A 15,073-nucleotide genomic window follows, 5' to 3' on the forward strand; every position below is an offset into this window, starting at 1 on the left:
TTATTAAAAAAAAATAAAATAGTCTACCAATTAAATGCAGCTAATACACTAAAAATGATTCAACTAGCATATGATACCAATATAGTATATAGCTATACTAATAGGGTATAGAGTTGTACCGGGTCGTTCCAACAACTGCATATAAATATAAAAACTATTACATAATACACAAAATCTATGTCCATAGGTACAAAAAAATGCAACACAGCAAAACTTGATCATATAAATCATTTCATAATATAATTCACTTAAAAATGCAGGTAAAATAACCAAAATTATATTTCAACTACCATATGATACAAATATGACATATAATTATACCAATAAGGTATACAGTTCTACTAATTAATTCCAGGCAACTATTTATGACTATACTTCTATTACATAATACACATGCATAAAGAGAAAAATCAAAAAATAGTGTACCACATATTAATATAATAATATATTTTAAGATATTGTACTATAATACTATTATATAAAACAAATGCATAAAAAAAAAATTAAAATGATTAGATAATACACATTCATAAAGGAAAATTAAAAAAATTCAAGATAATGTACTGTTATACTCTTACTAAAGAAAAATCAAATAGTGCACCAATTAAATGTAGCTAATACAACCAAAAAATATTTCAGCTAACATATGATACCAGTATAATATATAGCTATACCAACAGGGTATACAATTGTACGTAAAGAGTTTAATTTTTTTTTTAATTCAATTATTAAACTGAAATAATATCAGTTGTCAATAAAATTTTCAACTAATTCAAAAAGGATCAAATTGTAATAGTATATTATTACATTATATAGTATACTATAACAACATACTGTTGGAATAAACTGTATACCAAAATATTATATAGTATGTCATTTTGGTATATAGTACAAATTCTTCTTCTCCAATTCAACTCCGCTTTAACCCAAATTTTAAAAAATTACTGAAAATCTCCACCATGAAAACGTCGTCTAAAATCTGAAAAATGGTCCAATTATAACGGTATAATGTTGTAGCATATTATATACTATTGTAGTATATTGTATATTATTACGGTATACTATTACAGTATATTATATACTATTATAGTATATTATTGTAGAAATACTATTGTATGTACTGCTAAATTATATCGTAGTAGTAAACTGAATAATATATCAATAGGCTTTATAGTGTATTATATACTGTAACGATATATTGTTGGGTAATTATGTTTTTTCTTCAAATTAAAAAGCTCTAAGCTCAACAATGGAAGGTCTTCAAAAATTTAATTCCAATAATCACCTCAAATGAGCTCCAAATGCAGCCAAATTTCAGCATAAACTTCCCAAAGGTACTATAGACAACATGTTGTAACACCCACTTTGAATCAAATAACAAAATCTTCAAGTTGATAATTCATATTAAAAAGTTTCAAGCTCAACAATGGTGGGTCTTTAAATACATATAATAATAAGATTTGGAATTTTGATAAAAGACTTTTACAATACCCATTTCAGATACCACTTAAAACAGGTAAAAATTTATCATTGTCCCTTAATCGAGAACCACCATGGCTTCGCCAGTCTTTTATATATATATATTACAAAAAGATGACGAGCAACCGTGATCATATAATACTGCCAGAGAGAATCATTGAAGAAACAACCCAAGATGAGGTTCCTTTGCAACAACTCATAGGAAAGGAACTTTCTTGCCAGAACTTAAAATAATATGACACCTTAGATTTGGAATCTAGCAGTATACCCCACACCTAAAAGGTCTGCTACCTCTTTAACTAATTTCGGGTCAGTTGATATGATTACAGCCTTGATTAAAACACTCACATAGATTTTAAATGGAGAATTGTTGAAAGGAGGAGAAGCTTAAAAGCTATTGGCTAGTGAATAAACAAGAAGAGTTTGGGTGGAGATGTCTTTTAGGCAAAGGGGACGAGCGAGTAATTCATTCTAGTGGCGTGTGCATTTTTTGTAATTCTTTTGAGAATGGGTAAATACGGGTAATTAGTTTTGGTTGAATAAGCAATTTGCATAATTTTCCCAAAATAAAAAGTTTAAGTTATATAAACGGTTATTGTAATGATTTTTTATATTATTAAGACAAATGTTGTAGTAAGCAGGTCCTCTTATTTTTAATATTATAAGAAAATTAAATATCTTTTAAGTGTTAAAAGATTATTTATATCAGTGTATATACAACTTATAACGTGTTTGCCCAAGCTTCTACAAAGGTCAAAAGTGTTTTTTTTCTTCCGTTTTTTTTTTCAACTTAAAGTGTTTGGCCAAGTTTTTTTTTTTTTGGAGGAAAAAGTATTTTTGTGAAGAAGTAGAAGCAGTTTTCGAGAAATAGAAAAAAGTAACTTCCCCAAAAAGCAAAACCAGAAGCAGTTTTGACTTTTCTTTTACTAAAAATACCCTTAACAAAATATAGTATATACCAAAATAACCTTACTTATTTTAAACCTAATACTTAGGATATTAATGTATAAATATTTTTTCTTATTTTTAGGATAACTTTCTAATATATAGTGACTTGAGGGGTGAATGCTTTTATATTTGTTGAATAAATTTTAATATATTTAAATTATCTTAAAAGAATTAAAGTACTTTTAAATTTTATTTTTATATTTTACTTAAATAAAATAAAAAGATTTAATTATTGCCTTTAATAACAAAATTTTGAGAATATTTACTTATTTATAATATTAACTATTAAGTAAATCTATTCATCTTTTTATTCGTAATTTGATCCTTAAAAAGTATTTTTTGAAAAGTTTAGCCAAACATAAATTACTGATCAAATTTTTTTTTTAAATTGATTAGTCAAACACAAACTGTTTCTCTTTAAAATTATTTTTTCGAAAGTACTTTTGAAAAAATATTTATCAAAATAAACAGATTTTTCCGGCCAAACCAAACATGACATTAAACTCAAAACAAACAAAAGTTTTTAGAGAGAAAGTTGTAAGAGAGAGAAATACCACCATGTTGAGACAAAAGTAAAGTGTCACTACCAATACCATTCTGGGTTTTTGAGACATATACTGTCTGAAAAACAGAATAGGGTTTTACTAGTGTTTATTTTTTTACCAGTGGGAAGAAGGGTTTTTGGTCCTTTCTTGAAGTTCATTTTGTGTGAACTTATCAAGTTGTCTAAAGGCCAAAACCTTTCTGGGTCCATTCCATTTTCTTCTATTTAATGCCAGCTTAAATGCAAACAAGAAAAAAGAAAAGTTAGTAGTATATGTAAGCAAATCTTAGGTGTCACATTGTTTCAAAGCTGTAACATTTACTAGAAGAAGAATTAACATGCTGTAAAGCTTGAATCTTTGAAAAGGACTGCTTTCAATTTTTGGTGGCAAATGCTGTTTGCTGTTTGGTAAGAAAAATGCCGAGTTTTTGCCTCATCTGTTAGATCTTTTAAAGTACATCTTATACTTTGTTTCTGTCATTCATTGCCTCTGTTCCGCTTCTGTAGCTAAAAGATTGATCTTTTTCTTAGAAATGTGCTTTTCTTGAATCTTTGTCACTCTTTAAGACAAAGTTGGTTCTGTGGTTTTTCTTAAGTTGAAGGAGGGTAATTGCTGATTTGGGTACTGGGTATTTTTGTGTTGTTTTTAGCTGAAGCTTAGTGGTAGGAGTAGTGGCATTGATATCTTGTTGAGGGAAAGTTGTATTTGGAAACTAGAATATTTCTTAGTGCACTGTGGTGGCTCAAGTGAAGCTTCTTGTGGTGGTAGAATGAAGCTTTCAATTAAGTTCTTGATGTTTTTTGTTCTTTATTTTGGCTCTGCAATGGGGCAGCTTCCATCCCAGGACATATTAGCACTGCTTGAGTTTAAGAAAGGTATAGAGCATGATCCAACAGGGTTTGTGCTTGAATCTTGGAATGAGGAATCCATTGATTTCAATGGGTGCCCTTCTTCTTGGAATGGGATAATGTGTAATGGTGGCAATGTTGCAGCAGTTGTCCTTGACAACTTGGGCTTGTTTGCTGATGTAGATTTGAGTGTGTTTGCTAACCTCACAATGCTTGTGAAGCTCTCAATGGCAAACAATTCAATTGCTGGAAAAATTCCTAACAACATAGGTAACTTCAAGAGCCTTGAGTATCTCGATCTGTCGGGTAATCTATTCGCCTCCTCTTTACCGCCAGACGTTGGAAAACTAGGGAGCTTAAAGAATTTGTCGTTAGCTGGTAATAACTTTTCCGGTCCAATACCGGACACAATTTCAGGGCTCATATCAATCCAATCTTTGGACTTGAGTCACAATTCTTTTTCTGGGCCGCTACCTTCATCTTTGATGAAATTGATAGGCTTGGTATACCTTAATCTATCTGTTAATGGATTCACAAAGAAAATTCCAAAAGGATTTGAGATGATGGAAAATCTTGAAGTGCTTGACTTGCACGGAAATATGCTAGATGGCAATTTGGATCCACAACTCTTGCTGCTTACTACTGCAACTGTTGTTGACTTGAGTGGAAACTTACTAGTGAATTCTGCTTCTCAGCAGCAGAAATTTCTGCCAGGGATATCTGAGTCGGTCAAGTATTTAAATCTTAGCCATAATCAGCTTACTGGCTCACTTGTCAATGAGGCTCAGATATTTGGGAACTTGAATGTTCTGGATTTGAGCTACAATCAGCTGTCAGGGGAATTACCTAGTTTCAACTTTGTTTATGATCTTCAGGTCCTTAGACTTGGCAACAATCAGTTTTCTGGATTTATCCCCAATGATCTTTTGAAAGGAGATGCATTGGTTCTCACCGAGTTGGATTTAAGTGGAAACAACCTCACAGGTAAAATGCAGAGTACATGAATTTTCAAATCCTCCTGTTGTTTTTGTTGCTAGTTGTTGTTAGAACAGTTACTTTACTATTTTTCACAATCTCTTAATTTTGCAGGGTCAACAAGCATGATAACATCGACAACATTGCGCACTCTTAACTTATCCTCCAATGCTCTCTCTGGTGAACTTCCCTTCGTGACTGGAAGTTCTGCGGTGCTTGATCTCTCGAATAATCAGTTCGAAGGTAATCTAACTAGAATGCTTAAATGGGGGAATATTGAATATCTTGACCTCAGCCAAAACCGTTTGAGTGGAAACATCCCTGAGGTTACAGCTCAGTTTCTGCGTTTATATCACCTCAACCTTTCACACAATACCCTAATTGGAACTCTCCCAAAAGTTATCACACAGTTTCCTAAGACCACAGTCCTTGATCTCAGTTTCAACCAGTTGGATGGGCCTCTTCTTACTTCTCTACTAACTTTGCCAACTATTGAAGAACTTCACCTACAAAACAATGCACTTGTTGGAAGCATTGATTTTTCTCCTCCGGCTAGTACTCCTAAGCTTCGTGTTCTTGATCTTTCTCATAATCAGTTCGGTGGTTATTTTCCTGATGGTTTTGGGTCGTTGACTGCGCTTCAAGTACTTGATATAGCAGGAAATAATTTGTCTGGATCTATACCAACTTCCATAGGTAATGTTAGTTCTCTTACTTCTTTAGACATTTCAGAGAATCATTTCACTGGTCCACTGCCAAAGAACCTGCCAAACAGCCTCCAAAGCTTAAATGCATCGCTCAATGACTTCTCTGGTGTTGTCCCTGATAATTTGAGAAAATTTCCCTTGTCATCTTTCTACCCAGGCAACTCTGAACTTCAATTTCCAAATCCTCCCTCGGGATCTGGTCAAGCTTCAACAGAAAATCATAGGAACAAGCAACTTAAAACAATTATCAAAGTGGTGATAATAGTTTCTTGTGTGGTTGTTCTTGTTATTGTAATCTTGCTCGCCATTTTTATATACTTACGGGCACCAAGGAAGCCTCAGGCACAGGTTACGGACAAAGATGTCCGGCGTCATGCTCAATCAACTCCTTCTGCTTTTAGCAGTAGAGAAGGTGCTGGTGGTGTAGTAGTTTCAGCACAGGATGTTGCGACTTCACGGAAAGCATCATCATCAGAAATAATTAGTCCTGATGAGAAAATGACAGCTATAACTGGTTTCTCCCCTTCAAAAGCCAGTCATTTCACTTGGTCACCAGAGTCCGGTGATTCATATACCGCTGAAAGCCTTCCAAGACTGGATGTGAGATCTCCAGATAGTCTGGCAGGAGAGCTGTACTTCCTCGATGATACAATCTCTTTTACGGCCGAGGAACTATCTCGGGCCCCAGCTGAAGTCTTGGGCAGAAGCAGCCATGGGACGTCTTACAGGGCAACTCTGGATAACGGGTTGCTCTTGACTGTGAAATGGCTGAGAGAAGGAGTGGCAAAACAGAGAAAGGATTTCACGAAGGAGGCTAAAAAGTTTGCAAATATTAGGCATCCAAATGTGGTCGGATTAAGAGGTTATTACTGGGGACCCACACAACATGAGAAGCTTATTCTTTCAGATTACATATCTCCTGGAAGTCTAGCAAGTTTTCTCTATGGTAAGCCTTATCTTCCGGCATTCCACTTTCCAGCTCATCTTATGCATGTGGTTCACTATAACATATATAAGTCACAACATGCTTTTAGCCTTTGCTTCTTTGATATTTCTTTGATTTCCCTTTTGTATTTCATGGCAAACAATTTGTTAATTTGATAATATTTTACAGTTCTTGTGGTGCATAAACTTTTCTCAGTCTGCATTAGCATGAAACACATTAAAGCACTTTCAGTATTGGTGTTTCTACCTGCTCAACGTGTCTGTTTCACCGGGTTACTGTTGTTCTTTTGATGGCAAGGCTCCACAAATAACTCTTCATGAAATTTCGTTTTTTTCTCTTAGACAGAGTTATCTTTTCAGATTATGCTAAATTTGGAGCTTTTGTATTTTGTGTTTAATTGCACATACAATTTTTCTTGGTAACTGAATTCCTAATTTCCAAGATTTTAATTGGTACAAATATATTATCTGTTTTCTGATTCATGGCTTGTGTTGGTAGAGACTACTTTCTGTTTCTTGGATTAGTTTGGTGGAGATTACCTAGAATAGCATACAATTTTTCTTCTGTAAATCATAAAAAAAGGATTAATTTTTCATATCATCCCTTTAGCGATCGTTTGGTTGGGAAACAAGTTATCCTATGATTAATTATCCCGGGATTAGTTATCCCACCCTCCCATGGGGATAATAAAACACTATAATCCCGGGATTAGTTATACCACGATTTTATCCCAATTAAACGTGGGATAGACTCATCTCAAATTTAATCCCGGGATTAATTATCCCTTATCCCTCGTACCAAACGAGCCCTTAGAAACAGATGACTTTGTTGTAGGTTCTCTACTGCTTGGTATGCTTCTTGTATACAAAATATTTTTTCCCACATTAATGAATTTACATCAAAAGAAAAACAGATAACTTTGTCCTGGTAACAATTTATTGTTTTTAGTTTGCATAGTTTATGGTTTCTCAATATACATCTTTAATGTCCCAACTACGTGGGATTACATTGGGTATCTTCTTGTTGTTGTTGTTGTTGTTGTTGTTTAATATACATCTTTAATGTACGGTGCCTTTGCAGATCGTCCTGGAAGAAAAGGTCCACCCCTAACCTGGCCCCTAAGACTCAAAATATCAGTTGATATTGCACGTGGCCTGAATTATCTCCATTTTGACCGCGAGGTTCCGCATGGAAACCTTAAAGCTTCCAACGTCTTGTTGGATGGTCCTGATCTTAATGCACGAGTTGCTGATTACTGCCTTCACCGCCTTATGACTCAAGCGGGGACAATAGAACAGATTCTTGATGCTGGAGTGTTGGGTTATCGTGCACCAGAGTTGGCCGCATCCAAGAAACCACTGCCTTCCTTCAAATCAGATGTATATGCGTTTGGCGTCATTTTGTTGGAGCTCATGACTGGGAAATGTGCAGGTGATGTGGTTTCAGGTGAAGATGGGGGAGTGGACTTGACCGACTGGGTAAGGTTGAAGGTGGCAGAAGGTCGAGGGTCGGATTGTTTTGATAATGCATTGTCAGCTGAGATGGGAAATCCAGTAATGGAGAAGCAAATGAAGGAGGTTCTTGCAATAGCTCTTCGGTGCATACGTTCTGTATCCGAGAGGCCAGGTATTAAGACTGTATATGAGGACCTTTCATCTATATAGTTTGCTTATTTTGGTTTGGTGAACAGATGTTTGGCTCTGCTTTTGGGAATCAAATAGCTCATTGACTTCCCTTTGAATTGTAGAATTAGGAAGTTTAGTGTGTGAATGGGCTAGTTTTATTAACCATTGTTTGTTGTAAATTGGGGACATATTTAAAATGTATACAACTTTTTCTCCCCTTTTTGCTGAAAGATTACACCTTTACTTTACGTTGACTTTTCCAAGTACGTTGACTTTTCTAGGAAAGGGTAATAATTGAGGTCTAAAATCTTAGTTCAGTTGATTGCGCAAATCACTCTTAGAAGGTTGACGTTAATATTTTCGGTAGGAATTTAAGTTCTATGCTTTAGTGGTATATAAAAGTTTTCTAAACATAATCAGGTTACTTAAAAGATACTAATTAATTAGAGGTGACTCTTTGTAATTGGTATCAGTTGTTAATCTGACAGAAAAAGGTGTTACCTGCCCTAACACGTTAAACTACCTTGGTGGTGTAAAAATCTTTATGTTGTCGGTGTACTGTAACTATCTTTTGTAGTGCGCCAAATTTTTTAGTTTATCTTTATCCCCAAAAAAGAACCATTTTTATATTTAAAAATAATTTAAATTTAACTTTTCTATTTTATATTTACTGACAAGGTGGGTTGCTGTGATGGTAAGCAACCTCCACTTCCAACCAAAAGGTTGTGAGTTCGAATCACCCCAAGAGCAAGGTGGGGAGTTCTTGGAGGGAAGGATGCCGAGGGTCTATTGGAGGGTAAGGTCTGCGTACACACATGTTTTTTTGGTCACAGAAATAAGTTAATGACATGCTCATGATTATAAGTTCTAAAAGTTATTTTTTTCTTGAACTCTAAACTTAATCAAACAGTTCCACATAAAAATAAAGCGGATAGAGTAATAAGTTTCTTTACTTATCAAAGAAAACAAGTTGGAAAATTGCCGTTTCTATCATCTTTCGCCTCAACCATGACTCCCTTAATTTCTCAACTATATGCAAAAATGTGAAACAATTTTCGGCTGTTTTAGCCAAAATTTTAGATTTCTTACGTAAAAAAATGTTACTATCATTGTTAAGTGTATAAATTCACAAATGCCAAATTATATGTGAAGTTGCCTCAGCGCTAAAAGGAGTCTCCTAAAGTAAAGCCAAATGCAAGGAAATCACGAGGAGAAACAGCGTTTCTTTATCTTATCTGCAAAGCTAACACTAAAAGGAATCTTAACTTTAGCTTCTTTTTTGCTCAGAATAAAAAATTGAATGAGATTAATGTGCTGATTTTCTGTCCATATTTGAATTTACTTATTACTTGAAGGAGTGGTAGAAGATTTACCATAATTAATTTTACTTTTCCTAAAAGTATAGATCTCTTTCATATTTGGCATATCTTTTTCTTGGAGGAAAAGCTTTAGAGATCTATAAATTGAAGATCTTTCTCCTCACACAATAGCATCCACAATGTAGGGGAGATTATTCTCTTGATAATTTTTTTGCTTTATATAGTTTTCTCATGTGTAGTTCAATTGATCAAATTATATTTTAATATATTTTTCTTTGTTGTCTGATTTATCGTTAATTAAAGTTTATTTTGTTAGCTTCTGCATGACGACTTGTTATTTCGATCCCAAATGATGACAGAACCGAGAATCAAAGATCTGATAGATATTAATTGTCTGATCAACTGCGTCACTTTAGTATAAGACTTTTTAAAGGAGTTTATAACTATCACCCTTCTCTTAGAACTTTTGTTTTGATTCTTTCACATAAATCTGATAAGTTCGCTTTCTCGCTCGTAAGTTCACTTTCTTTTTTATCAGCTTTTGGCGTAATTATAAGTTCGCTTTTCACAACTATTTCTCTTCCGTTCTGTTCATATGTTATACATGCGAGAGAGTGTTTAAAAAAAAAAATACATCAGTTTCCCATGTTGATTGTACAAGACTTTCGATCCACTTCTTAGCCTTTCGAGACTCGAAGTATATTGTTCACCTGTTGAGCATAGTATCACTTTGTTCTCAGCCTATTGAACCTCCTTATAAAAACAATTAAAAAGCGTCAAGCCAAAAGAAAATTAAGGAAAAAATTATTTATTTTAATTGTTTGGTACGAGAGAATATTACTATTAGAGAATGTTGCAATGCATGTACCCAGAGGTGGATCCAGGATTCGAAGGTTGCGGGTGCCACCATGTTATGCATACAGTATACATGTCAGTAGCTACAAAAACAGATTAGGAATAATGGGTCGGTTCGCTTAGTTTTTGGTTAATTTGAATAGGCGTTTCATTCACAAAGCAAATAAGTTCGATTTTAGTTCAAATTTTTTACGCTTAATTTAAACACATTCTAAATAAAAATGCAAAAAAAAAAAAAAAATTTCATGAAAGAGCGACTCCAATATAAATATTTGCTTAAAGAGTAGCTTAACTACACTATATATTCTTTGTTTGACTAGATTAATTTACTTGTATTATTCTTTGTTTATTTTTCCATCTTAATTGTTGAGTTATATGACAATTATTTTCAAAGAAAAACCTTCAACATTCAACATATGATATTCGACTCAAAACGACTATCAATCAAGCCTTTTAATTTTTTTTCAAAACCCAATAGAAGATATTACTCAAATTATATTCCAATATATACATTAATATCGTTTCATTAAAAATAAAAAAAATTATATGCTAATTAAAATCAATTCAAATTACCTATAGAAAATAATTGTTCATAAAGTAAGGTATAATGATAGAAACAAAATGAGGACTGAAAGTTAAAAAAATGAAGAAGAGAGACTTAGCAAGTAATAAAAGGAAGAAAATGAGGGAAAGAGCCGAAAAAGAAGGAAAAGAGGTGAGGCCCTAGGCTCAACTGAAAATAAAGGAAATCTTAATAAGTAGAAAAAATGGGAATCGAACTTGCATTCATGAGGCCAAAGAAAGCCTCCAAAGGGAAGACTGAACCAATGGCACCCGCTTCCACTTTGTGACTTTGGGGTGCCACTCTATCCATATATACGTTTTTTCACAGAGATATTATGTACATAGTAAGAATTTTAGCGAAACGAGCGGGTGCCGTGATACCCCTACCTCATAAGGTAGATCCGCCCCTGCATGTACCAACCTTGGAAGTTCTCGATCGCTAATAATTAAACTTGAACGAAAACCTATCCTCCACCAAATCCTAAAGAAGAAAATTCAAGAATTATGGAAAGTTGACAAAAACTTTCCCCTAATCGATTTAGGAGCGGACTATTTTATTGTAAAATTCCAAAAGGAAGAGAGCATGAACTCTGCTCTACAAAATGGTCGATCGATGGTTCATCTTTGGCCACTTTCTTCAGCCCAACGGTGGGAACCTAACTTTGTTTCATCGGAAGCCAAACAGACCTATACAGCAATATATATGTGTTCGATCGCCTGAATTCTACGATGAAATCATTCTACAAAAAATTGGTAATATAATTGGCAAACTACTAAGGATAGAGGCATGCACACCAGCTACACTTAGAGCCAGGGCGTTATCGTAGGTCGTGTGTTGAATTACCACTCGACCAACCTGTGGTACCATTCATTTTTATTAGAGCTTATAAGCAACAAATAGTCTATGAAGGAGAAAAATGTGCAAGTCTTGTGGGAGATTGGGCCATACAACTGCCCAATGTGGGGCCACCAAACCAGCAAAAGAGAAAACTCAAAATGCTCCAATAGGAGCATCAACCTACTTCTCTTCACAATAATGAGGAGGGCTGGCAAATAGTGGTATTGGCTATAGAGGCAGGTATAAATATTAAAAGTATTTAATGCATCCAAAAGTAAGTATCTCGATCATTACTCAAAAGCTTAAATATGTCAGCAAAGATTCTTCTTCTTCATCTATTATTCCTGAAAGAAAGTAATCTTAGCTAATAAAACAAAATCTATGAGCGATAGAAGCTTACAATCCAAAAACTGCTCTTCAGTAATGGAGGAAGAGCATATGGTTTTGGAAAATACCACTCAAGAAACTAATTCAAAAATTAATTTGATACACTCCCATAGGAAATAATGACACGTCTAATGATAATGTGGCCACCAAAGCTACTGACAAATCAGACGTATGCGAGGGATAATTACCATGCTTCCAACTTGGTTATCAACAAGAATCCCTCTACCATTCCTAATAACTTCTCTAGTATTTGCTGATCAGCTAATCCATCATTATGCCTTAACATATATAATGTCTGATCATCATGCACACTATTGTCCACTCAAAACCTCTCCATTAAACAAATGGCTTCGTCCACTAACCATGTGCCAGAGATTAAGCATGCAAAATCTCTTACGCTAACCCACCCCAAACCCATGCAAATAGATGCAACCATTCCTTACTCTACTAGTGCCTCTTCTTTACATGAGTTTCATACCACAACCAACAATGCTGAGAATTCCTCTAACTCATCGACGGAAATTTTGATTAATCCAAATACTCCGTACCAACGTCTCCAAAACATGGCCAACCTCCCCCCTCTTCCAAAACAACTACCAAACCTACCAGTGATATATGCTCAACCACCCATGCCTCAGCCTCAGGATCACCAACCACTATCATGGATAGAGGGGAGGGCACTTTGCTTCAATGTCACAATCAATAGTCAGGAGAGTGTGATCCTAGTTCAAAACTCACAATGCCTAGCTCAACTAGTGTCCGAGGGCTTACACCTAGCCATGAGAAACTACATGAACTATGTTTGGGTGAACAATATACTACACCTACTGGCTCCATCCATGAACCTCAACTTGGTTCAGGAGATGAGAGTACAATGGAACCTCCGTCCATATTTCAACCCTGTCCCTATCCTACCACAGAACCTATAGCTAGGTCTGAATCTGCCTTTTCCCCTCCAGAAGCACTGACAGCTCTGAATCCCATACTCATGCAATGGAAAATTTTGCATCCTTAGGTGCAAAACCAGAACCACAACATTGTAGGACAAATGGGGAACCGGAATCCAGTTGTGCCAGTAGAGACAAACAAAGGCAATCGGGTAGAAGAAGAAATGAACGAGTATATCAACCCAGTGGGAGAGTCAATGGAAGAATTATCAAATCTAGTCGAAGTAAAAGTCTTTCTATTTAGGGAGATACAGAAGAAAAGACATATTCTTGCCTGTCCAAATACGTTCTACAAGTGTGCAATGGACATTCGCCCTCCTCAAGATCCCAAAGTGGGAATCAGGGCGATGATCCTTGTTCTTTCATAAGAAGAAACCATGTTCCTCATTTGAGGACAATGGGGGAATTGAAACCCTCACAACCCAAATTTTAACATAAATCATGCTACAAATTTCATCATTTGGAATATAAGGGGCGAAAACAATGAGGACTTCGGGAGAAATTTTAAGAACTTGATGAATACTCATAAGCCTTGCATGGTTGCTCTTCTAGAAATTTGAATGCAGAATCACGTACCTCTATTGAATGAATTTGGATTCTCTGAGATGATAGAGGTGCTAGCAGAAGGTCAAGCAGGTGGTATGGTCATTCTTTGGGATCATGCAACGGTTAATGTTCATAACTTTGTTATGAGGAACCAGAAAACCCATGCAACTATAGAGGTATCCCCTATTAGACATTTGTATATGGTCGAAACTGATTTCGGCCTTCGTACGACTGATCGAGATGGGATCATAATGGACCGAAAAAAGTCTTCATAATATCGAGATGGATCCGAAGATGGCACAAAAGAGCTTCAAATTTCAGGTACAGGTCAAATACCGAGCTCGAAGTCATTATCGAGCTCGGATCCGAATCGAACTATGATGAGATGTGATGGAATCAAGCTTAAGGGCCAGAGGCCAACCAATACCGAGCCCAAGTCATTACCGGACCCTGAGTCAGCATCAACCTCAAACCCGCATCGAGCTCTAAAACTGAAAACCAACCAATATCGACCAATACCGAGTCCGATCAAGATCGAGCTCATAGATAAGAGCCGTTGCAGCCGCACTAAGGGAGAAAATCTCGGCGAAAATTAGGGAACAACTGATTTATCATGGGTTCCCCACTATGTGTTTTTAATTATATCTAAAGTAGGATCCCCACTATAAAAGGGATGGCTATATTTCTGTAAAAGGGAAGTTTTGCATACATTGTAAGTGAGATATCATATACTCTCATATTGAAGAGTTATCCTTTTTTAGCTTCATAGATTGATTCATCTTGCTTAATCCATAAATCATCCTATTTTTAACTTTTCTTATTTTTCATTCTCTACAGTCAACACTCGATATTTCTATTTACTCTTATGATTTGTGTCAAGTTATACCATATACCCTTAGAACTACGTACAAATTCAAGTCTATCCATTTTTCGGATAAACAGTTTGGCGCCCACCATGGGGCTAAGGATAATAGTGATTATTTGATACGAATCTGCAAAAATACACCATTTTACGCGTGTTTTTGGAAGTGTCTTTGATTTCGGATTAGCAACGACGAGCTCTCAATTAAATGGCCTTACCTATCGACAACGAAGCTGGCCTTCAAGGTAAGAACAACAACTTGACGCCCAGGGCCGAAAGGCTACTTGTCGACGCCGTTGGAGCTCGAGTCGAAGTACCATTAGACGTTAATTCGCATATGGCTATTGAGGCAAACCTACGTTCTAAACCTGAAAATAGCATTCATGGTGGTACTCGATCTGCAGCTCGAGAAACCCATAACGTTGAGAAAAACAGAATCAGGTTGCGTATGATTTTCGAATTGTTGCAAGCTGAACAAGTAGCGATAGCTCAGTTGCAGAGTCATACCCAGGTACCGAGCAGGCCGGAGCCCAGTCTACCCCGAGAAATCACCCACAGAACGGAGCAAGCAATAATAAGATCAAATGAGCACGAGTCGAGGACTAATTCCGAAATTGCTAAGATACTCGAGAAACTCACAAAACTGATCAAAGCAAATGATAAAAAAATGGAAACATATAAC

General features: G+C 35.5%; 1 protein-coding gene across 2 annotated transcripts; it reads left to right on the forward strand.

Moving 5' to 3' along the window:
• Positions 1-3,024: 3,024 nt before the first annotated feature.
• On the forward strand, positions 3,025-8,321 carry LOC104100119 (LRR receptor-like serine/threonine-protein kinase GHR1). 2 transcript variants are annotated; one of them, XM_009607286.3, is made up of 4 exons: positions 3,025-3,379; positions 3,622-4,804; positions 4,910-6,448; positions 7,529-8,321. In XM_009607286.3, exons 2-4 carry the CDS (start codon positions 3,742-3,744, stop codon positions 8,110-8,112), a joined length of 3,186 nt encoding a protein of 1,061 aa, XP_009605581.1. In that variant the 5' UTR covers positions 3,025-3,379; positions 3,622-3,741; the 3' UTR covers positions 8,113-8,321. The 2 variants fall into 2 exon arrangements, with proteins under 2 accessions (XP_009605581.1, XP_009605582.1); XM_009607287.4 differs by having other exon boundaries at positions 3,026-3,379; positions 3,805-4,804.
• The last annotated feature ends 6,752 nt before the right edge of the window (positions 8,322-15,073 follow it).

Source organism: Nicotiana tomentosiformis, chromosome 2 (genome assembly GCF_000390325.3).
Source record: "Nicotiana tomentosiformis chromosome 2, ASM39032v3, whole genome shotgun sequence".
Classification (NCBI taxonomy): domain Eukaryota; kingdom Viridiplantae; phylum Streptophyta; class Magnoliopsida; order Solanales; family Solanaceae; genus Nicotiana; species Nicotiana tomentosiformis.

Bases quoted from the DNA above. Each gene is read 5' to 3' on its own strand.
- LOC104100119 (XM_009607286.3), top strand. From the start codon at position 3,742: ATGAAGCTTTCAATTAAGTTCTTGATGTTTTTTGTTCTTTATTTTGGC. The intron at 4,805-4,909 runs GTAAAATGCAGA...TTAATTTTGCAG, and splicing joins AAGTGGAAACAACCTCACAG to GGTCAACAAGCATGATAACA. The intron at 6,449-7,528 runs GTAAGCCTTATC...GTGCCTTTGCAG, and splicing joins TCTAGCAAGTTTTCTCTATG to ATCGTCCTGGAAGAAAAGGT.